General features: G+C 43.5%; 1 protein-coding gene across 1 annotated transcript in view; it reads right to left on the bottom strand.

The window, feature by feature from the left end:
* Nucleotides 1–704: 704 nt before the first annotated feature.
* The window catches only part of LOC112236353 (acid-sensing ion channel 2-like), a 480678-nt gene continuing 455348 nt past the window's right edge, over nt 705–26034 (bottom strand). The window contains 8 exon segments of the mRNA XM_042327837.1: nt 705–3599; nt 3602–3653; nt 4330–4398; nt 5335–5414; nt 7390–7481; nt 8203–8356; nt 21356–21412; nt 23940–24090. Coding sequence (XP_042183771.1) covers nt 3553–3599; nt 3602–3653; nt 4330–4398; nt 5335–5414; nt 7390–7481; nt 8203–8356; nt 21356–21412; nt 23940–24090 — 702 coding nt within the window. The 3' untranslated portion in view covers nt 705–3552.

Genomic DNA, 26034 nt, shown 5'->3' with positions numbered 1-26034 from the left:
ATTACACATCAATCAACCTAATCAATGTGTAAATATTCTCAGGTCACTGTCTGCTGGCAGATTGCTTTTTCTGGCAATACTCTACAAGTAAGTGCACACACAATTCACTGTATCAGCAACATGTGCTAAATTAACTGCATAACATTTGTGTTGTGTAAGATGTTGTCATCCATAAATAATATGATTTGTAGATCCTGGGGTTGAACTCTAATATTATAAGACTTGTATTAATGGAACAACAGGGCACCCAGAGGGAAGACACAGACACAGCTCCTGATACAGACAGAGCAAATAGCTGGCAGGAGTTCCTGGAGAGTGCTGATGCAAAATAGAACCTGACCAGCAGCACAAAATGGCTTTCAAGTGAATTTTCTCCCTCAGTCTGTCTACTAGTACTGCTCTGCTTGGAGGAGTCCTCTGGTGTCCTGACTGCTGTTATCACTGGGAGCTGAGATGAGGACATTTCAGTGCACATTAAGTCTGTGTAGTAGAGATGTCAGAGTGAAATAGGATCTCCCCTTTACATTTCTATCACCACAACACACTGTAGGCACTGATGCCTTTTCCCAAGCTCCCACCCCTCCCCACAAACCACAAGCACTGTATGACAGAGTATTATGCTTGTGGTCTGCACGATGGATCCTCTTACAAAGCTATGAAGAAATGAGTGATACGTCTACACAAGAAGGCAAAGACGACAGGACCCCGCAGCAAAAACTTTTTTTTAATCGTTTCACATTAAAAACACATACTGTACGCTGCATCACAAAATGAAAAAGCAGTCCTGCAATAACAATAGAAACCAAAAGAGAAGAAACAACCAGTGGCATTTTCACTGAGACTCAGTATGTGTCCCATAGTAGTTCACCTCTCTCCATGGACAGATCTATACAGTAGGTGAGAAGCAGGGGAGGACTGGGACCAGAAATTGGCTCTTGCATTTGCAATATACCGGCCCATTTTTTCCCTTGAGGTCCTCACACCGGTCCATATTTTTCCTCAAGGTCAGATAATGATAATTTAGCAAAGTAACAATTTTCTGTTAGACAGGCCCACTAGGCTAAAAATGAACTAGCCCATCTGGCATTTCGGGCAAATGCCAGATGGCAAGTCCACCCCTGGAGATGGCTGAGGTCACTGCTAAAGGAGACATGATAAGCCATACATGAGAGATTAGATTACACACAGCAGGTCAACAACAGACAGGAAATCATAGTTCACAAAGCACTTGGAGTTCATTCCCACCTGTACTGTACATTGTAACGATGACATAGTAGAAGTTTTGTCACATACACCGGATAGATGCAGTCAAATGTGTTGTTTTACAGGGTCAGTCATAGCAGTACGACGCCCCTGGAGCAAATGAGGTTTAGCTGCCTGACTCAAGGGCACATTGACAGATTCTTCACCTTGTCGGCTTGGGTATTCAAACCAGCGACCTTTCGGTTAATGGCCCAACACGCTAACTGCTAGGCTACCTGCCGCCTGTCTGAATAATCATGGCTAATTGATATGCTACACTGGATGGATGTCCTCGTCATATCATAGTGATGCAATATGGCCCTTTTTAGTGTGATGGCACTAGATGGGAGGGGTGTTAACGAAACATAAAGTGCAAACCAAATCCTTTTTGAGTTGGACTCAGACCAGTCAGCGTTTCATGTCATGGTTTTGGATAGTCCTTTGTCACTTTTTTTGAGAACAGAAAAACACCTCCTGTGGTTTTCACACCACCCATGGTTTGGTGAGTTTGATTTTAACTGGTTATTAAATGTGTTTGGTTGGGGCTATCGGCTTAAAATCGCCTCCAATTTGACAAAGATTGTGTCTTTCAGTCAGAGATGGACAATAGTCCCGGAAAAGTCTGCAGGCTACCGTTTCTGCAAACGAAAGGCTTTACATGTTGGGCTTGACTATTTGAATTATCATCCTGCTCTGTTAGCAAATTTGTATTTGCGTCAAATCAAAATGTCAACCAGTCATAAGTCGGTTCATGTAAGTCCTTCTTTAATAACATATCCACTGTAGACAGGACAGAACACTGTCTCGTACCGTTTTGGTTTTTCGTACTACAACACCAATATTAACACCACAATACAACACACCCTGTATCCTCAAATGAATCAGAAGATAATTTCCCCTCGTCTGAATCTACATCAGTGCAATTATTATCGTCCAAACATTATTTCCATTAATAGAACCGTGATTATCATGGAAATTTAATTTTCAATTCAATTCAATTTCTAGCTGGGCTATCTCTATGTAAGGGCCAAGTCCATTATGTAAAATATGATGAGTTGGGAGTCCGTCAGTTCTCACCAGACAACACACCCACATCATGCAGCTGAAATGAAAATAAACCCCCCCAGCATGTTCATTTATGAGCGACATTTGTACTCTTGTATTCTGCCAGGTAAACAATGTCATACTCCACCTCTCTGGTTTTGGCTCAGCCTCAGTCATCAATGAGTGCTTTTACCCCACTGAGGCGCTGCCGCCAAGAGGCAAGCGTTTAATCATTTACATGAGTTTACACATAGGAATATGGCACCTGTTTAATATGTTGTTAAGAAGCAGCTCAGTACCTTGCCTTCCCTCGGGGGAAACTCACCTTGTGGTAAATTGATAGGAGTGGAATCGATAGAACGGACAACAAAATAAATAACCAAATGCAAAACAGTCATTTTGGAATTGATTCTTTAGAATGCTCATGTTTTCCCAATATGAATGCAAATACAGTCCCAACAGCCCTTCCCGTAGATATACAACTTGCCGCCTAAGAAAACAATGCATCAACAAAATGAAACTGCCTTAGATGGATGTGTCATATGAAATATGTTATAGTGAACCATGTTCAATCTATACATTCTATTTCTATAGCTGGCCTCATCACATAGGCCCCGGAGAGAGACAGAGAGAGACAGAGAGAGAATGACAGAGAGAGAGAGAGAGAGAGAGAAAGAGAGACAGGGCAAATGTACAGTAAAGCAACACTGCAGTCCAGCGTCAGCCAATCAGCATCACCAAAGAGAGAAACCGTCTCCGAGAGGAAGCAGCGCATGCAACTTGGACAGTTCACAGCAACTGTTATGGTACAATGTCTGGCAGTACTGACCGATGGGTGACTAGTGAATACACATGTCTAGGACAGAGATGAGTCCCTTCCCGGTTTACAGTGCAGTCTGTCTGTCTGTCTGTGAACTGGAGAAGACCTATGAGTCAGGTAGATGAGCACGTGAGGAGGAGGGGAGGTGGCTGTCCTCCTCCAGCAGTACAGTAACAGTTCCAGTAACAGAGAGCACCAGTAAGTCCAGGTGACAGCTCCTTAATCCCCATTAGTGCTGCAGTGACAGTGTGGAGGGGAGGCCCAGTCCAGCCCAGTCTAGCCCAACCCAGCCACCCTTTCCTCTGACCAGCCACCCATCCTCCCCACCAAAGTCACTATCATTCTGTCCTGGTAGCCTGTGGAAGAGGCTGCTGCTCACTGGCTCCCCGTGTGGTAGTGGCTCACAGTGGCCTTGCCTGGTGTGTGTGTGGAGCTGGGCTGGGGGCTCAGCAGGCGATCTCCTCCAGCGTGCCCAGGGTGGTCTGTAGGGGACACTCACCGTGTGGCTGATGGCCTCCGAGTGGTTAGCCATCGGGTCACAGGAACTCTGAGGTAGGGTGACACACACATATGCGTGTAGTACACTTATACACATGCCACGTCTACACTGCACCCCACTGCTGGCTTGCCACTGAAGCTAAGCAGGGTTTGTCATGGATGGGAGACCAGATGCTGCTGGAAGTGGCATTGGAGGGCCAATAGGAGGCACTCTTTCCTCTGGTCTGAAAAAAGATCCCAATGTCCCAGGGCAGTGATTGGGGATATTACCCTGTGCAGAGTGCCATCTTTAAGATGTGATGTTAAAAGGGTGTCCTGACTCTGTGGTCACTAACAATCTTATGGCACTTATCGTAAGAGTAGGGGTGTTAACCCTGGTGTCCTAGCTACATACCCAAACTGGCCCTCATGCCACCATGGACACCTAATCATCCATCCTCTCCCCTAACTATTCCCCAGGTCGTTGCTGTATGTAAGAATGTGTTCTCATTCAACTTACCTGGTTAATTAAAATTCACTGAGTGACATTTTGACAAGATTTAGTAGGAGAGATCTCATCTCCTTTCTTGTCAATAACTGAGAATTACACTGGGATAGCTGTCTGGCACAGAATAACATAAATCATATTGAGGTTTGGCTGGATGCTAAGCCATAAATACAATATAAAACATTTTCCAAACAGTGTGACAGTCCAGTTTGTAATCTGATTAACCTCATGACCTTACCACGTCCTCTCCGTGGCTCTCCTCCTCGTCGTCTCGGCTCAGTAGGTCCAGCAACTTGTCCTTCACCACCTGACAACATATATATGTAACACACATCATCAGGGTCATCAGGACATACACAGTATCACAAAATGATTCATGAAGTGTGCATTTTACATGCTGTGGTAACTTATGACCAATTTAGTTTAAGGTGAATTTGAACAGTTATAATTGTCACCATAAATAATACAGCAGGTGTGGACTTTACCATGAAATGCTTGCTTACGAGCTCTTCCCAACGATGCAGAGTTAAAGAATAATAATAAAAAGAAAACTAGTAATATAAGAGGAATAAAATACACAAGAATGGAGCTATGTACATGGAGTACCAGAACCGGATCGCTGTGCAGGGGTACCAGGTATTTGAGGTAGATATGTACATGAAGGCATGGTAAAGTGACTACGCATCAGCATATGTAATAATATCTTGACTCAAGGCCAAACATCACCGTGGCTGTTATTTTAGTGGCGGTCTTTAAAACCACAGCCAGAGCAGCAGCACTCTCTGTCTGACAAAACACCCCGCACAGGCTCCCCATTAAAACATGAGAAAGGTTTGAGAAAAAGGACTTTTCATGTGTACTTCTAAAGCCCAGAGGGCACAGAATGACTGGTTTGTCCTTGGCAGAGCTCCAAGCAGACCAAAGCAGTAGGAGAGAGAGACAACGGCTGAGCTGACTTAATGAAAAGACTGATCACGCACCTCAATCACTCAGCCCAGACAGATATATGGCAAGGCTCTTTCGTCTCAACAATTGAAATGTGAATGTGAATATGTGTGTGTGTGTGATTGGCCTTGAGTCTGTGGAGAAATGTGTGTGTAACCTATTAGACAGGTGTCTCTGATATGAATTGTTATTCATTTTTTAGTTCTTATTTCTTCCGCCAAACATAACTGTCTGTGAGAGTGTTTGATAATGCGTGTGTCTTTGGAAGTTTCTACATGGTGTGTGTTCTATGTCTGACCTCATAGGCGTAGTCAAATAGCTCCAGGATGGTAAGGATACTGGCCCCGATGAACAGACCCATCTGACCACCTATATCACCTGGAAGATCAACAATACACAGTTAGAGAGAGAGCATGCGCGCGAGAGAGAGCTAGCAAGCACTGGAAACCCAAGAGCTGAACCCTGAAAAGAATACCCTATGCCAGCTATTGAAAACACTAAACAACTATATTATCCAAACACACAGGGAATTCAATCACATTGTTACAGAAATGAAAACCTCCTATTTGACAAATTGGGAAAATGAAACAAAAATACAGGAAAAACCAAATTGCTATTTGGCCCTCAAAACAGAATACAAAAATGCAGAATATCTCTACTCTGTCAGAGATACAAAACAGATACATATCCTGACCAAATACAGGCTCAGGGAACACCAACTGGCTATAGAAAAAGGGAGACACAAAAAGACATGGCTACCCAAAGGAGAGTGTCTATGTGGTCACTGCATTACAGGGGAGGTAGAGACAGAGATGCACTTTTTCCTGAGAAATACTCCCAAATAAGCTAATATTTTTCAAGAAAATATCTCAATCAATTCCCAACTTCTGTGCATTTACTAATGACATTATTCTGGGGGAGGGAGAAACCGCAAATATTACTGACAGATACAGTATGTATATGATTGCCATAGCCTGAGGATGATTGCCATAGCCTGAGGATGATTGCCATAGCCTGAGGATGATTGCCATAGCCTGACTTCCCATAACCATTAATTCCCTGAAGTATTTACATTGAATATAACTGACAGTAATATATACACTATATAGTAATATATAGTGTATAACCATCATCCATGTACATGTTGTTCTTTATTTATTAGCCATTCTTTCTTTTTCTTTTTATGATCTTCTTTTTTATTTCATTAAATGTATCTTAATTTGAATTTTAGAGAGAAGAGAGAGAGAGGAGAGAGAGAGGAGATGGAGAGAGAGGAAGGAGATGGAGAGAGAGAGAGATGGAGAGAGAGAAAGGAGATGGAGAGAGAGAGGAGATGGAGAGAGAAAGGAGATGGAGAGAGAGAGGAGATGGAGAGAGAGAGAGAGAGGAGATGGAGAGAGAGAGAGAGAGGAGATGGAGAGAGAGAAAGGAGATGGAGAGAGAGAGGAGATGGAGAGAGAGAGGAGATGGAGAGAGAGAGGAGATGGAGAGAGAGAGGAGATGGAGAGAGAGAGGAGATGGAGAGAGAGAGGAGATGGAGAGAGAGAGGAGATGGAGAGAGAGAGGAGATGGAGAGAGAGAGAGGAGATGGAGAGAGAGAGGAGATGGAGAGAGAGAAAGGAGATGGAGAGAGAGAGGAGATGGAGAGAGAGAGGAGATGGAGAGAGAGAGAGGAGATGGAGAGAGAGAGGAGATGGAGAGAGAGAAAGGAGATGGAGAGAGAGAGGAGATGGATGGAGATGGAGAGAGAGAGAGGAGATGGAGAGAGAGAGGAGATGGAGAGAGAGAAAGGAGATGGAGAGAGAGAGGAGATGGAGAGAGAGAGGAGATGGAGAGAGAGAGAGGAGATGGAGAGAGAGAAAGGAGATGGAGAGAGAGAGGAGATGGAGAGAGAGAGGAGATGGAGAGAGAGAAAGGAGATGGAGAGAGAGAGGAGATGGAGAGAGAGAGAGATGGAGATGGAGAGATGGAGAGAGAAAGGAGATGGAGAGAGAGAGGAGATGGAGAGAGAGAGGAGATGGAGAGAGAGAGAGGAGATGGAGAGAGAGAGGAGATGGAGAGAGAGAAAGGAGATGGAGAGAGAGAGGAGATGAGAGAGAGAGGAGATGGAGAGAGAGAGGAGATGGAGAGAGAGAAAGGAGATGGAGAGAGAGAGGAGATGGAGAGAGAGAAAGGAGATGGAGAGAGAGAGTGGAGATGAGAGAGAGAGAGGAGATGGAGAGAGAGAGGAGATGGAGAGCGAGAAAGGAGATGGAGAGCGAGAGAGGAGATGGAGAGCCAGAGCGAGAGCCAGAGCGTGCGCGTGAGAGAGGGGAAGAAGATAGGTAGATAATAGCTAGAGAGTTGACTATACCCAATAAGCCTGCCACTTCGTAGGCTTTCTTCTGCTCAATGGTCTCATAGTTCAAGGCCTCAAAGAACACATCCAGGACTAGGATGTTATCCCTGAAAGAGAGACATCGATAAGATCAGATAACACTTCAATCATGTTAAAGAGAAGACAACACATTTATCTTGATATTGTCATCCTATTTAACTATCAATCAATGAACTAGTAAGTCATCAGTCATTCTTCAGGTCATCAGTCTAAACACATCCGTTTTTTAATTGTATTTTTGAACATTTTCTTAACCATTAGTCTTTTCAAAGTGTGTTAATCTTTCTGTCAACGGGGAAATAGACATACAGGGCATACTATACCTGCTATCGCAATAGCCATAAGTAAGGGTACTTATTCTTCCACACTGAACCACATGTCCCATACAATGTCATTAGTAGAGTAGCATCTCAACTGATGACTGCATCCACTAGAGAATGCCTATTGTTATTATCATCAAAATCCCATTATATGATAACATGACGGATCTCTTCAATACCAGGCTTCCAGTTCTCTTTCCCATGAGTCTGAGCGTCAAAGACTGCCAGGTCGCAATTGTAAATGAGAACTTGTTCTCAACTTGCCTACCTGGTTAAATAAAGGTAAAATAAAAATAAATAAATAAATAAATAAAAAGACATCTCAGTGTAATATCTTCACTTTCCACCCACAACCTCCTTACTATGACTACATATAATACATGTGATACTGTAGGCTGATGTATGTTACATTTTTCCTTCTAATGCATTCATCTGTCCCTCTGGAGCCTCCTATAGGGCAGGTACTTACGTGATGTATTTCTCAGAGCGGTTGAACTTCTTTTCCAGGTAGCGTGCTGAGGTCTTACTGGGGATCTTGACCATGGACAGCTCCTTGTTGTAGCGTGTCATGTTGCATGGTGTCCTACAGATGCAGTTGCTACTCTCCAGCATTGACAACTTGGCTACAGTAGAGAAGACAGGAAGACATGAAGGAGAGGATGAAGGGATGGATGGAAGAGAGGTAATGGGTGAGGATGGGGAGAGAGAGGAGAGGGAGAGTTGACCTTAGTTTGAGGGCAACTGAGGGTACACACACAAACACACACCCATCTCAACAGCATTCCCTACAGTATATACTTCAGAATGGCCGTACGTCTTGATGCACTTAAGCAGAAATGTCATTGTCTATTTAACAGTATACATGTTTTACCTGGGACAGTGTACTAAATACATAATGATGGGAGAAAATAAATGTTGATCCTTCTGCCTCCAGGATGATCTATTTGTACATACTGAAGGGTGGTTAGTGTAATTGCTACTGATATTTTTTTTATGGGGTAGATTTAATATTGCAGATAGATTGTAGCTTCCATCAATATAATTGTATTTATCATTTCCAATCATATTTATTTTTTGTAAATGTGTACAGTACTAGTCAAAAGTTTGGACACACCTACTCATTCAAAGGTTTTTCTTTATTTTTTACATTGTAGAATAATAGTGAAGACAGCAAAACAATGAAATAACACATATGGAATCATGTATAAACCAAAAAAGTGTTAAACAAGTGAAAATGTGATTTTATATATTAGATTCTTCAAAGTAGCCACCCTTTGCCTTGATGACAGCTTTGCACACTCTTGGCATTCTCTCAACCACCTTCACCTGGAATGCTTTTCCATTTGCGCTTAGTGGGACTATCATTTGGTTTCAACAGGACAATGACCCCAAACACACCTCCAGGCTGTATAAGGGCAATTTGACCCTTATAAGGACACTCTCCTTATAAGGGTCACATTGCCCTTACACAGCCTGGAGGTGTGTTTGGGGTCATTGTCCTGTTGAAAACAAATGATGGCGCTACATCAGATGACCTGGCCTCCACAATCACCCGACCTCAAACCAATTGAGATGTTTTGGGATGAGTTGGACCGCAGAGTGAAGGAAAAGCTTCCAACAAGTGCTCAGCATATGTGGGAACTCCTTCAAGATTGTTGGAAAAGCATTCCTCATGAAGCTGGATGAGAGAATGCCAAGAGTGTGCAAAGCTGTCATCAAGGCAAAGGGTGGCTACTTTGAAGAATCTTAAATATAAAATATATTTTGATTTGTTAAACACCTTTTTGGTTACTACATGATTTCATATGTGTTATTTCATACTTTTGATGACTTCACTATTATTCTCTAATGTAGAATATATTAAAAATAAAGACAAACACTTGATTGAGTAGGTGTGTCCAAACTTTTAACTGGTACTGTACATACACACACACACACACATAAATACATACATATACCTTTAAAAATATATTTCCTTTATTATTTTCCGCTAACCCCATCACACCTCCCTAATTGGAGTAAATTAACGAACAACAACACTTAGGCTTTTACTTCTGGCTTATACACACTATAGACCTTTTACGGACACAATCTATTTTACAATAGTTAAGAAGGGGTTATTATGTTTGTTTTTAGTCCTGTCCTTCTTCTACCCTCAACCTCTCCAAGGGAAGCACAGCCGAGAGCTGCCCAGTGACACGAGCCTACCAGACGAGCTAAATTACTTCTATGCTTGCTTCGAGGCAAATGACACTGAAACATGCATGAGAGCATCAGCTGTTCTGGAAGACTGTGTGATCATGTTCTCTGCAGCCAATGTGAGTAAGAACTTAAAAAAGTCAACATTCACAAGGCTGCAGGGCCAGATGCATTACCAGGACGTGTGTTGCAAGCATGCGCTGACCAACTGGCAAGAGTCTTCACTGACATTTTCAACCTCTCCCTGACCGAGTCTGTAATACCAACATGTTTCAAGCAGACCACCATAGTCCCTGTGCCCGGGAACACTAAGGTAACCTGCTTAAATGACTACCAACCCGTAGCACTCATGTCTGTAGCCATGAAGTGCTTTGAAAGGCTGGTCATGGCTTACATCAACACCATTATCCCAGCAACCCTAGACCCACTCCAATTTGTATACTGCCCTAACAGATCCACAGATGATCCAATCTCTATTGCACTCCATACTGCCCTTTCCCACCTGGACAAAAGGAACACCTATGTGAGAATTCTATTCATTGACTACAGCTCAGGGTTCAACACCTCCCTCTGCAACTGGATCCTGGACTTCCTGGCGGGCCGCCCCCAGGTGGTAAGGGTAGGTAACAACACATCCGCCACGCTGATCCTCAACACGGGGGCCCCTCAGGGTTGTGTGCTCAGCCCCCTTCTGTACTCCCTGTTCACTCATGACTGCACGGCAAGGCAAGACTCCAACACCATTATTAAGTTTGCAGATGACACAACAGTTGTAGGCCTGATCACCGACAACGACGAGACAGCCTATAGGGAGGAGGTCAGAGGCCTGTCCGTGTGGGGCCAGGACAACAACATCTCCCTCAATGTGATCAAGACAAAGGAGATACTTGTGGACTACAGGAAAAAGAGGACCAGGCATGCCACAATTCTCATTGACAGGGCTGTAGTGGAGCAGGTTGAAAGCTTCAAGTTCCTTGGTGTCCACATCACCAACAAACTAACATGGTCCAAGCACACCAAGACAGTCGTGAAGAGGGTACGACAAAACCTCTGGAGATTGAAAAGATTTGGCATGGGTCCTCAGATCCTTAAAAGGTTCGATAGCTGCACCATCGAGAGCATCTTGACTGGTTGCATCACTGCCTGGTATGGCAACTGCCCGGCCTCTGACTGCAAGGCACTACAGAGGGTAGCCACCCTTGTCATAGACTGTTCTCTCTGCTACCTCATGGCAAGCGGTACAGGAGCACCAAGTCTAGGTCCAAGAGGCTTCTAAACAGCTTCTACCCACAAGCCATAAGACTCCTGAACATCTAATCAAGTGGCTCCCCAGACTATTTACACCGTTGCTACTCTCTGTTGTTATCATCTATGCAAAGTCACTTTAATAACTCTACCTACATGTACATATGACCTCGACTAACTGGTGCCCCCGCACATTGACTCTGTACCGGTACGCCCCTGTATATATTCTCACTATTGTTATTTTACTGCTGCTCTTTAATTACTTGTTACACTTATTTCTTACTCTTATTTGTATTTTTTATTTATAAAATATACATATATCTAAAAGAAAAACAAAATTAACTGCATTGTTAGTTGTGGCTCGTAAGTAAGCATTTCACTGTTGTTGTATTCAGCGCATGTGACTAATACAAATTTGATTTGATCTATTTCTAATGTTCATCCAGTTTGATTTCTATTTGCCATATATTTTTTTAACGGTGCTGTGATGCTTCACAAAAGCTCTGAACCTTTCTATTCTCATAGTTTCTACCGATTGTAAATTAACTACTAGCCTCAACAACTGTGGACACTGTAAATGCCCTCTTGAAATACACAGGAATGTTTTATGAATTTTCCAGACATTTCTATCCATTCCTGGAAGTATAAAAATACTAGTCTAATCTATCTGGTCCTATCCAAATCAATTTCCTCTGACAATAACCAGTCTCACTCACATTCTCAACACATTCTAGCCTGCTGCTAGGTTCCCTTAATGCATAAAAATATCAAATCTGATCTCCCAACCCTAATCTCTCACTATGACAATAGTATGGCAATCTTCCCAGCTTGCCCTGGGCAGGGCGGAGTCTCCCTTGGATTACTAATAGCCTTCAGGGCCAAGTGGTCACGTAATTGCAACAGGAAATTCAATATGGCACCTCAGTCGCTTTTCATTCTCATTCAAATAAGGGGTTATTGGATCCGGGTAGCAGTGTGCATTCATAACCCTGATTTACACCCTCCCTTTTCTATTTCTCTCTCTCCCCACATCACAATCTTACTCTCTTTCCTCTTCTTCCCTACCTCTCTCTCTATTTCCTTCGCTCTCTCTCCCTCTATCGTCTTTCTCTCTCTATTTCTCTCTCTCTATCCACCGTCTCATCTCTGTCAAAAACAATTATTCTAACCAAATCATCTGCTTTATTTCATATTTCCAAGCTTATTAAGAAACAGTGTTTTTAATGACTTAACACTCTCCATTACGCTGTCTTTGGCTGTGAACAGAATGTTATATTTAAGCTAGCAGTTGTTCAACCCAGAGACGAGCTAATCCTTTTTATTGTATGTTTGGTTTAAAACCTTTATGTGAGATGAGAGGATCTTCTGTCATTCATCCTGCAATGAGACCGCATTTCTAAAACGATTACGCTAGTAATGTGATTGTATGATCACGTTACTGTGGGCAATGCTATCCAAGTCGACTTTTCACAGGACAACAAATGTCTGTGTTTTCCTCAGTGTGTATAATTAGGCACAGAGAAGATTTCTGTGTTCCTCTGTAATCTAGTCACAGGACCCTCCAGTGAGAACAGATGCAGCTGTCTTCCATTAAAACAGCAGCCACACTGTTTCTGTCTCCCAAACTTCCTGACTGACACATTGGTTTAAAAAAAGCACAACTTCAAACTTTACTAAGTGAAAACGGTGCGGTGGATATATCAAATTGGTTCACAGTCTAACTAGGAACTGATTTGCATAGAATTATTGGGTCTGTGTGTTTGGATGGAATAAGCACAGGCCTTTCAAATAAAACCAATTCAGGAGGAGCGAGAGGGAGGGAGCGGGAGGCCAGGCTGGTCCAAGCACAAGAGGGTACTCTAGCTCTAACTCTCCACAGTCCCAGTATAGCATACCTTGGCTTCATATCCTCTTTATTTGAGACACATTGCCTAATTACAATGGACGAGCCAGGGCCAAAGCGTAATAATTGCCAGTGTTTGTGTGTGTATGTCGCCCAGTAGTTAACAGAATGAGAGAACGCCTCCCCTAAATAATGATATCAGCAGGGGAGTTAGACACCCCTACTACACAAAACACATACACACTTTTCAATAAAGTTAATTTAGAGGAAACAAGGTCATGTCTAATCTGATTTTAATTTATCCTTTCAGTAAAGTATGAGTCTGTGGTAAAGGTAAATGTATAAATTATTATATAAAAACAGCCTAATAAAAAATTAGACGAAGGAGAAGTGAGAATAAAAAGTCAATATCCCAGTTTTACAGAAAATAACAGTTCAATATAGATGGGTTTAGGCACAAAATGAGATCCTACTGTATGTGAATTATCCTACTGTATATGAGTGATCCTACTGTATGTGAATGATCCCACTGTATGTGAATGATTATTCTATATGTGAATGCATACAGCTCCACCTCCTCTCAACACAGATAAACACAGATTCCTTATTTGTAATCTATACAGTACAGTATGAAAGTAAAATGAACCGAGGGAGGCTTCTAGACCTGGCTTTTCTAGAGGAAAAAAAAACACCTGAGCAAATCCTAAATACCAGGGTCAACCAGCAAAATGAGAGAACCTCTGTATTCTCTATGAATGATCAATAATACAAAATGTGTCAAATCTTTTGGGAAATGATAAGACACTTGTGTTGACACAATGTACCTATGCCTTTCCTTCATGATATCTTTATGTCCCCCAGCCCATGGAGAAACAGGAATGATGTCAAATCGTTTATCCCGAATCAACCAAACAGCAACAGCAAGAGGATGAGTGAGAGAGAGGAAGAGGGAGGTGTTGCACTCCCAGTAAGTATTCTATTAATACGAAGCACTGCAGCAACACATACTATTCTACCACGAACACTACTCTTTTGTCCACTTGAGACTACGAGTTTCCTGGGGAGGATGTGAAGCATCGGGGAAGCTGTGAAGCATCGGGGAAGCTGTGAAACACCGGGGAAGCTGTGAAGCACCGGGGAAGCTGTGAAGCACCGGGGAAGCTGTGAAGTGCGCTGTACAGCCTGCACTCTAGCCTGTTGTGTGATTGTGTTTGAGTCTGTTATTAAAGAATGTGAAACAATGTTGTGTATGTTAACTAATGCCTGATTCTGTTCATGAGTCTGTTATTAAATAGTATGTTTACTGCTTTTCATTAAATCATGTATGGCTATTGTATTTGTTCATATGGGCAGAATATTGTACAGCAGGGTTCCCCAACTGGTGGTCCATAGGTCAAATTTGGCCCCCAATTTTTTTTAATGCATTTTCATTGTTGACATCAAAGACTATAAAAACACCAGGAAATCAGCTCCAAGAGATTTTAATTTAAGAAATATTTTCCTAAGTATTCCCATGCGTAATAAAGAGACACATCATATTCAAATGTAAGGTTTGAAATGTTTTAGTCAAACATATTTGTTTGGGCATCTTGCGGTCAATTTGCAATCTACAAATGATTTGTAATTATGTTCCGGCCCCCAAACCATCCGCTCAAGAAAAAAATCTGCCTGCAGCTGAATCTAGTTGATGATCCCTGTTGTATTGACAATATTGCCTACAGAAATTGGTTCAGTTATAGCCTAAAATAAATGTGTTCATATGGGTAGAATATTGTTTGTTAGGTGCACCATCCTACAGACAGTGAGTCACGTGGTGTCAAGGGTACTGGCTGGTGGCGTTGGTGTAAAGGTATGGGGAATGTTTTCCTGGCACACGTTAGGTCCCTTGATACCAATTGAGCAACGGTTCAATTCCCCAAAGAATTCAGTCTGTTCCGGAGGCAAAGGTGGGTCTGACCCGGTACTAGATGGATGTACCTAAAAAACTGACCACTGAGTGGATATCAATTCATTCATATGGTTATATTAAAGGCTGAAGCCTAAAAACAGCCTATACTATATCTAATCCTATATCTAGTTCCTACAATCTATTTTCATTTTAAATCATGGCTTTTGGTTTTCTCTCGTTTGTACACCATCCACTAACACCAACTATTTACTATAAAACATTTATTTATCAACAAAAAGCTTAGCAAAATACAAAAATGATGGGGCAAAAATAAGTAGGCCTAAAATATTAGTAGGCTACATGACAATGAAGCGCCATAAAAACAAACAAATCATCCAAGAGTGTGCTTAGTGTTCTGGTCTCATAAGGATTTTGGAGTCATTGAAAGGGTTGCACTTGAAGAAGTGTCCAAGTAGACTAGGTGCTCATTTCTCTCAGATGGATTTTGGAGTATTCACAACTGCTACTTGAAAGTGTAGGCAACGCTCTTCGGGTAAGACTCCATCAGAGTCGTGGTGTTGGCTACTTCTCAACCAGCGACTTCAGATCCTTCTGTTGCTTGTGGTAGCAGGGTCTTTGCCGTGGCGGTGGAATGCCAGCAAGTTGCTGCTCCCTTCTCATTTCACCTCCTTGCTGCTGTCGCTGCAATGCCTCGATGAACTTCCAAACGGTGTGGTGGGTAGCGCCAAGATTCAACCAAAAAGTTCAATGCCAGCTCTCCTCTCCGTGGTTGGTCTTTGCCAAGTCTTGCAGGACAGCATCGTAGCAGCACCAAAATTCAGAAAATAAATAAATAGGTAGAAGCATATTAGCAACAATTTTATTGGCTTTGGGCATGATGCCATCAATAGTAAGAAAAATAATAATAAAGCCATTATTATGTTAACAAGCCATACATATGGGAAACATTGGCTTTCTTCCAATGAGTCCGATATTCTCCCCAACCCATGTTGCCTGAAAGAACCAGGTATCGCTGAAAGAACCAGGTATCCAGATACTGTAACCTCATCATTCAGGGTTATGCAAGGTCGGCATTTCAAAAGTGTGATATTCGGTGCACTTCCAAAAGGACTTATTTGCTGTCTGTCGTTCCTGTCTCTGTAGGGGTAGCCTTCATGCAGCAGGATATTTTTTCCATGCACCCAGAGGATAAATTCGGGTTCCACTGTATCTTTCTCTGACCTCCTCTAAGAATGAGGAATGAGGAGGGTAGCGGTGCAAGATCTTTTTAAGCAGAATATTTGTGGAACGGCTTTCCTCTTCCTCTTCTGAGGAGTAGCAAGGATCGGACCAATACACCGCGTCGTAAGTTTTCATCTTGGTTTTTAATAAGAACACTGAACAAAACAATAAACGACAACATGAAACCAAACAGTTCCGTGTGGAAACAAACACTAACACGGAAAATAAACACCCACGAAACACAAGTGGGAAAAGGCTACCTAAGTATGATTCTCAATTAGAGACAACTAACGACACCTGCCTCTGATTGAGAACCATACCAGGCCAAACACAAAACACAACATAGAAAACGGAACACAGACAACCCACCCAACTCACGCCCTGACCATACTAAAACAAAGACATAACAAAGAAACTAAGGTCAGAATGTGACAGTACCCCCCTCCCCCAAAGGTGCGGACTCCGGCGCAAAACCTGAACCTATAGGGGAGGGTCTGAAATCAAATCAAATCAAATCAAATTTTATTTGTCACATACACATGGTTAGCAGATGTTAATGCGAGTGTAGCAAAATGCTTGTGCTTCTAGTTCCGACAATGCAGTAATAACCAACAAGTAATCTAACTAACAATTCCAAAACTACTGTCTTATACACAGTGTAAGGGGATAAAGAATATGTACATAAGGATATATGAATGAGTGATGGTACAGAGCAGCATAGGCAAGATACAGTAGCTGATATAGAGTACAGTATATACATATACATATATACATGAGATGAGTATGTAAACAAAGTGGCATAGTTAAAGTGGCTAGTGATACATGTATTACATAAGGATGCAGTAGATGATATAGAGTACAGTATATACATATGCATATGAGATGAATAATGTAGGGTAAGTAACATTATATAAGGTAGCATTGTTTAAAGTGGCTAGTGATATATTTACATCATTTCCCATCAATTCCCATTATTAAAGTGGCTGGAGTTGAGTCAGTGTCAGTGTGTTGGCAGCAGCCACTCAATGTTAGTGGTGGCTGTTTAACAGTCTGATGGCCTTGAGATAGAAGCTGTTTTTCAGTCTCTTGGTCCCAGCTTTGATGCACCTGAACTGACCTCGCCTTCTGGATGATAGCGTGGTGAACAGGCAGTGGCTCGGGTGGTTGATGTCCTTGATGATCTTTATGGCCTTCCTGTAACATCGGGTGGTGTAGGTGTCCTGGAGGGCAGGTAGTTTGCCCCGGTGATGCGTTGTGCAGACCTCACTACCCTCTGGAGAGCCTTACGGTTGAGGGCGGAGCAGTTGCCGTACCAGGCGGTGATACAGCCCGCCAGGAGTGGGTGTCTGAGTGGGTGTCTGTCCGCGGTGGCGGCTCTGGCACGGGATGTGGACCCCACTCCACCTTTGTCCGCCTCCTCAACCGCCTCCGTGGCCTCTTTCGAGCGGCGACCCTCGCCGCCGACCTCGGACTGGGGAGGGTCCTGAATGGACAGAAGATTCCGGCAGCACCGGAGTGACGGGCGATTCCGGCAGCTCCTGGTTGACGGACAGCTCTGGCAGTTTCTGGCTGACAGCCGGCTCTGGCAGCTCCTGACTGACGGGCGGCTCTGGCAGCTCCTGACTGACAGGCGGCTCTGGCAGCTCAGGACAGAAGGGCGGCTCAGCAGCTCACGACAGACGGGCGGACCTGGAGGGAGGAGGAGAGACAGCCTCGTGTGTGGGGCTGCCACAGGACCCACCAGGTTGGGGAGATCTACAGGAGGCCTGGTGTGTGGAGGAGGCACCGGATGGACCGGGCTGTGGGGGAGCACTGGAGCCCTGGTGCGCAGGCTTGGCACCACTTCTCCAGGCTGGATGAACCCTTTAGCCCGGACCCTCCAGAGTGCAGGCACAGGTTGAACTGGGCTGTGGGTGAGCACTGGAGATCTGGTGCATACCACTCGCACCTCTCCCTTAGGCTTAATACCCACATTCGCCTGGCACGGGCGGTGCGCAGGCATAGGACGCACTGCACCCTCCCAGCGCCCTGGAGACACAGCACGCAGCGCCGGCGCAGGATAACCTGGGCCGAAACGGCGTACTGGAGACCAAACACGCTGGGCTGGCACAACACGCCCTGGCTGGATGCCCACTCTCGCATGGCACTTGTGGGGGGCTGGCCTATTGCCCACCGGGCTGTGGGCTCGTACTGGCGGCACCGTGCGCTTGACCGCATAACACGGTGCCTGACCAGTACTGCGCTTCTTTCGGTAAGCACGAGGAGTGGGCTCAGGTCTCCTACCTGACTCTGCTCCACTCCCCGTGTGCCCCCGGCTGCCTCTCGTGCCTGTCGCGCTGCCGTGCTACCTCCACAAAATTCACCCGCTCAGCATTCGCTGCCTCCAGCTCTGCCTTGGGGCGGCGATATTCCCCAGCCTGTGCCCAGGGTCCCTTTCCGTCCAAAATCTCCTCCCATGTCCAGGAGTCCGTAGATCGCTGCTGCCCGATACCACGCTGCTGGGTCCTTGGTTGGTGGGTGATTCTGTAACGGAATTCTTCGTCCTCCTCTGACGAGGAGTATGAAATGTCGGAACAATGCGCAGCGTGGTATGTGTTCATGATGTTTATTAACTGAACAACAAAATACAAAATAACAACGTGAAATAAATGAAAACCGAAACAGTCCTGAAATGTGTAGAAAACACTAGACAGAAAATAATCACCCAAAAAACACAGGTGGCAAAAGGCTACCTAGGTATGATTCTCAATCAGAGACAACAAACGACACCTGCCTCTGATTGAGAACCATACCAGGCCAAATGCATAAACACAACATAGAAAAAAATAACATAGACTACCCACCCCAACTCACGCCCTGACCAAACTAAAACAAAGACATAACAAAGGAACTAAGGTCAGAAAGTGACAGACTTAAAAAACTTAAGCCCATGCAACATTAACCAATTAAAACTGTGCTGTAGCAATGTGGTTTGTGCTGTAGGCTATAGGCCCAATACATGATCACTGCATATTGGCTATGCTTGAATTGCCCTGCCAATTTTGAAATGATATATATTTTTAAATGGTATATGATCACACTGGTACAGGATCATTTGTTGGATTACTTTTGAGGCACAGCTGAGTGAGTATAATATATATATGTGTTTTTACTGGACTGATGGCCAGCATCTGATATTCAGTCTGAGGCTGCCTCTCATTCAACTCAACAATACCATCCCTCCACTCTCCCTCCCTCAGCTGATGGAAAAACTCAATTCACACTGCATTATTTCTGCCTCATGCACCAATTCATGTTGTTACTCCTATGACCAGAGAAAGTGAAATATTCCCAGATACAGTGCCTTGCGAAAGTATTTGGCCCCCTTGAACTTTGCGACCTTTTGCCACATTTCAGGCTTCAAACATAAAGATATAAAACTGTATTTTTTTGTGAAGAATCAACAACAAGTGGGACACAATCTTGAAGTGGAACGACATTTATTGGATATTTCAAACTTTTTTAACAAATCAAAAACTGAAAAATTGGGCGTGCAAAATTATTCAGCCCCCTTAAGTTAATACTTTGTAGCGCCACCTTTTGCTGCGATTACAGCTGTAAGTCGCTTGGGGTATGTCTCTATCAGTTTTGCACATCGAGAGACTGACATTTTCTCCCATTCCTCCTTGCAAAACAGCTCGAGCTCAGTGAGGTTGGATGGAGAGCATTTGTGAACAGCAGTTTTCAGTTCTTTCCACAGATTCTCGATTGGATTCAGGTCTGGACTTTGACTTGGCCATTCTAACACCTGGATATGTTTATTTTTGAACCATTCCATTGTAGATTTTGCTTTATGTTTTGGATCATTGTCTTGTTGGAAGACAAATCTCCGTCCCAGTCTCAGGTCTTTTGCAGACTCCATCAGGTTTTCTTCCAGAATGGTCCTGTATTTGGCTCCATCCATCTTCCCATCAATTTTAACCATCTTCCCTGTCCCTGCTGAAGAAAAGCAGGCCCAAACCATGATGCTGCCACCACCATGTTTGACAGTGGGGATAGTGTGTTCAGGGTGATGGGCTGTGTTGCTTTTACGCCAAACATAATGTTTTGCATTGTTGCCAAAAAGTTCAATTTTGGTTTCATCTGACCAGAGCACCTTCTTCCACATGTTTGGTGTGTCTCCCAGGTGGCTTGTGGCAAACTTTAATCGACACTTTTTATGGATATCTTTAAGAAATGGCTTTCTTCTTGCCACTCTTCCATAAAGGCCAGATTTGTGCAATATACGACTGATTGTTGTCCTATGGACAGAGTCTCCCACCTCAGCTGTAGATCTCTGCAGTTCATCCAGAGTGATCATGGGCCTCTTGGCTGCATCTCTGATCAGTCTTCTCCTTGTATGAGCTGAAAGTTTTAGAGGGATGGCCAGGTCTTGGTAGATTTGCAGTGGTCTGATACTCCTTCCATTTCAATATTACCGCTTACACAATGCTCCTTGGGATGTTTAAAGCTTGGGAAATCTTTTTGTATCCAAATCCGGCTTTAATAACAAGGCAAGTTTATCGGAACACTTTGCTACGCTCATCTATTGCAGGTGCAGTGCTGGTTATAGCGTGAGTGGAAGTAGGGAGAACGTATATTTTATGGCTCATAAAAATGTTGAACAAAGTGTTGACAGTGCTGGATAACAACTTAAACATGTAATGTACTCACTCATAATAACAGGCTTATAGGTGCACTTGATTTGCTCTCTGGGGCCTGCTGGGTAGGTGGAGTTCTACCTTCAGAATCATGAAATGATTAAAAATGGGGACACTTTGCCTTCCCGGAGCTAGGGCTGCTGAATCAACTGCATCTACCGCCAACAGCGAGAAACAAATAAAAAAAATAGGAACGAAGGCTTTATTGTTGGGTTTTTTACAGAAATGTTTGGTGATCGACTAGGAATGCCTTGGAGGTCAACCAGTTGATCACGATCAACCGGTTGGTGATCACTGTTATAGCCTAAATAAATGTATTTTAGGCCATATAAAGAACAGATATGCACGATTTAATGAAAAGCAGCAAACAGACACAACATTTTTTCACATTCTTTAATTAAAGACTCAGAAACAGAAACAGGCAATAGTAGAAACAGCTGAAACTTGCGATGTTGACAGTTTTCGACACCTTCGACAAAAGACATGTAAGCTTGTGCGTTTGTGTGCATTCATATTGTGGACTTACCAAGGGCAGGCTCTGCACAGTCTTTGTACTGTTCAGGGGTACAGAATGGTGAATCACCTAGAAGGACAGAAGGAGCACAGAAGGAAGGGGAGGAAAGTTCAGATTCTGCTTTTCTGCTAGATATATTTATGAAATGAATGACTTAGGAGTTTGAGAAAAACAAACTGTAAACAGCTCAGATTTCTGTGGAATATGGTTACAAAGCTATCAGTGATTTACTAAAGTTACAGGAGTCTTCAGTAATTTGGGGTAATTAACAGAAAATCTATGGCAATCTATCGGAACTTTGGTCATTTATAGTTGAATAACATAAATCTGTGTCCATATTGTCCATGAGTTTCTAGTAGCTAGACCATATGGGGAGAAAATAGCCTAATTCATAAAAAAAGCATCTAAACATCTAAGCATTATTTTCAATTAACTCTGCAACTCTTCCAACTATTGACTTTTCTTCACAACTGCCACCAATCTGACACCAAAACATCGACAACAAATACATATTGTATTTTACATAGTAAAATCAATTAAAGTGTGTAAAAAAAATGATAAAGGGTATTAAGATGAAACTCTCATATTAAACACCAATGGTATTCCCTAAATTGATAGTTTATTTTTATGATATTGTTTTACAGCTTTGTCATATTTATTTTGTTTTTGTTGATATTTTAAAATCATATTATTTAATGATGCCATATATTCTGCATGTGACACGACCACACAGAGGGCCATAGATAACACCTGGGATAATCTGGAGTCCCCAAAAGGGCCAATAGATCATTTATGATAGATTACACAAAATCCTTGAAAGACACCAACATTCTGATAGTTTAATGGTCAACTGTGAATGTTTCCAGTAACATACCCTCCCTTTGCAACCCTACTGTGGAAGCAGTCAAGGAGACTCGCAACATGCAAAAATCTAGCACACCTAAAGAGAGTGAGAGAGAGAAATAGAGCTTTGTGTGGAGCAAGGTGATAGACAAGCCTTGGAGCAGAAAGCTTTATAATACACGAACACAAATCTTGACCTTACACCTTACAGCTCTTTGACCTTTTCAAACCCACCACAGACTTTAGATGACTTTATCAACCACAACAACTACTGTAAGGTCTTTATCAAACTTTCCTCACCTTGTTCTATGTCTTCAAATAGTCCTTGATGAAAAAACATGGCCCATAGTCCAAACAATTGTTTTTGTTTTGCCCATGACCCAGACAATGCTAATTACAGACTCTATCCACATGTTTTGCCCATGGCCCAGACAATGCTATATTACAGACTCTATCCACATGTTTTGCCCATGGCCCAGACAATGCTATATTACAGACTCTATCCACATGTTTTGCCCATGGCCCAGACAATGCTATATTACAGACTCTATCCACATGTTTTGCCCATGGCCCAGACAATGCTATATTACAGACTCTATCCACATGTTTTGCCCATGGCCCAGACAATGCTATATTACAGACTCTATCCACATGTTTTGCCCATGACCCAGACAATGCTATATTACAGACTCTATCCACATGATTTGCCCATGGCCCAGACAATGCTATATTACAGACTCTATCCACATGTTTTGCCCATGACCCAGACAATGCTATATTACAGACTCTATCCACATGTTTTGCCCATGACCCAGACAATGCTATATTACAGACTCTATCCACATGTTTTGCCCATGGCCCAGACAATGCTATATTACAGACTCTATCCACATGTTTTGCCCATGGCCCAGACAATGCTATATTACAGACTCTATCCACATGTTTTGCCCATGACCCAGACAATGCTATATTACAGACTCTATCCACATGTTTTGCCCATGGCCCAGACAATGCTATATTACAGACTCTATCCACATGTTTTGCCCATGGCCCAGACAATGCTATATTACAGACTCTATCCACATGTTTTGCCCATGGCCCAGACAATGCTATATTACAGACTCTATCCACATGTTTTGCCCATGGCCCAGACAATGCTATATTACAGACTCTATCCACATGTTTTGCCCATGGCCCAGACAATGCTATATTACAGACTCTATCCACATGTTTTGCCCATGACCCAGACAATGCTATATTACAGACTCTATCCACATGTTTTGCCCATGGCCCAGACAATGCTATATTACAGACTCTATCCACATGTTTTGCCCATGGCCCAGACAATGCTATATTACAGACTCTATCCACATGTTTTGCCCATGGCCCAGACAATGCTATATTACAGACTCTATCCACATGTTTTGCCCATGGCCCAGACAATGCTATATTACAGACTCTATCCACATGTTTTGCCCATGGCCCAGACAATGCTATATTACAGACTCTATCCACATGTTTTGCCCATGGCCCAGACAATGCTATATTACAGACTCTATCCACATGTTTTGCCCATGGCCCAGACAATGCTATATTACAGACTCTATCCACATGTTTTGCCCATGACCCAGACAATGCTATATTACAGACTCTATCCACATGTTTTGCCCATGACCCAGACAATGCTATATTACAGACTCTATCCACATGTTTTGTTTAGTGTGAAAAGGGGAAAGAAAGTGTGTGCTCTTACCAGGCATGTGCACCATCCTGCAGTTACAGTTTTCCACGATGTAGCGTGTCTCACAGTCGATCCTGCAAGCTGTCACACTATAGACCTGGAAGAAGCCAGAGTCTAGGGCCTTGGACTCACACTCTCCCCACGGAGGAGGCAGGTAGGTCAGCTACAACACAGGAGAGACACAGTGGGGGGATTGAGCAGAGAGACAGAGACAGAGAGTGACAGGGAAAAACACTCAGCTGAAGTCTAAAACTCCCATAGACACATAGGAGATGTCATGGTGTTATTGTGATGTAGAGCCATCAGAGAGAGGATCCAAAAGGCCCTCTAGAACACAGCAGGCTAGATGACAGAGGAACAAAAGGAAGGTCTGGCCAAAAGACTGGGCAGAATGGGACACATTCACAGATACAGTCTCTCGCTGTGAAAACTCACAACAGGTTCCAAGAACACAAAATCTCCAAATGTTCCCCCCTCTCGCCTCCACCCCACCCCCATGGCCCTGGAGACGGGAACAGCAGACGAGGAGAGAGGGACACCAGGAGGAGCTGTGTGAGTGCCCATCTGCCCTACACGCAGGCAGCCCTCTCCAGCCGCTCCGCTACTCTCGGCTCAGCATCCATCACCCAGCGCCCCCTGCATTGTGGGAGATGCAGTTTCCTCAGCCAAATACCAGTTCTTGGACCAAAATAATCCTTATCCTGCCAGGTCAGATTTGGCTGTGGAATGTCTGTTAGCACAGATAACATTGGAGAAGAATCCCTCCAATCAGAGACTGATACTGTATCCATGCATCCAGATTAGTTTGCTGTTGTTAACTCGAACACAGAATTCCCTCGATATCAGCAAGCGAGACGTTGATTTTCAAATCAAATCAAAGTTTATTTGTCACGTGCGCCGAATACAACAGGTGTAGACCTTACAGTGAAATGCTTACTTACAGGCTCTAACCAACAGTTCAAAAAAGGTGTTATGTGAACAATAGGTAAGTAAAGAAATAAAACAACAGTAAAAAGACAGGCTATATACAGTAGCAAGGCTATAAAAGTAGGGAGGCTACATACATATAGATACCGGTTAGTCAGGCTTGAAGTAGTATGTACATGTAGATATGGTTAAAGTGACAATGCATATATGATAAACAGAGAGTAGCAGTAGCGTAAAAGAGGGATTGGCGGGTGGTGGGTGGTGGGACACAATGTAGATAGCCCGGTTAGACAATGTGAAGGAGCACTGGTTGGTCGGCTCAATTGAGGTAGTACATACATGAATGTATGGTTAAAGTGACTATGCATATATGATAAAACAGAGAGTAGCAGCAGCGTAAAAAGAGGGTTTGGGGGGGTTGGGGGAGCACACAATGCAAATAGTCCAGGTTTGATTACCTGTTCAGGAGTCTTATGACTTGGGGGTAAAAACTGTTGAGAAGCCTTTTTGTCCTAGACTTGGCACTCCGGTACCGCTTGCCATGTGGAAGTAGAGAGAACAGTCTATGACTGGGTTGGCTGGGGTCTTTGACAATTTTTTGGGCCTTCCTCTGACACCGCCTGGTGTAGAGGTCCTGGATGGCAGGCAGCTTAGCCACAGTGATGTACTGGGCCGTACACACTACCCTCTGTAGTGCCTTGCGGTCAGAGGCCGAGCAATTGCCATACCAGGCAGTGATGCAACCAGTCAGGATGCTCTCGATGTTGCAGCTGTAAAACCTTTTGAGGATCTCAGGACCCATGCCAAATCTTTTTAGTTTCCTGAAGGGGAATAGGCTTTGTTGTGCCCTTTTCACGACTGTCTTGGTGTGTTTGGACTATTCTAGTTTGTTGTGATGTGGACACCGAGGAACTTGAAGCTCTCAACCTGCTCCACTACAGCTCGATTGAAACACGACTAATGAAGCCAACAAATCAAAACATTTCAAACTAGCCCTGGCCTCACTCATATACTGTAGGTCTGGCCACGCTCCTGTAGGTCTCCATTCACAATTAAAAAGTCTTCCCTAAAGGCCAGCTGTTCATCACTTCTAGGAAGATAGACTTTCCCAGCACTGTGGATTTCATTAAGATGAGAGGCAGGTGCTCCTCAGCAGCAGTCAGTCCATCACCTTTCCCAT

The sequence above is a fragment of the Oncorhynchus tshawytscha genome, linkage group LG09 (genome assembly GCF_018296145.1).
Source record: "Oncorhynchus tshawytscha isolate Ot180627B linkage group LG09, Otsh_v2.0, whole genome shotgun sequence".
In the NCBI taxonomy this organism is placed as follows: domain Eukaryota; kingdom Metazoa; phylum Chordata; class Actinopteri; order Salmoniformes; family Salmonidae; genus Oncorhynchus; species Oncorhynchus tshawytscha.
Note: the sequence above shows the minus strand (reverse complement) of the source record. Positions and strands in the feature narration are given on the sequence as shown.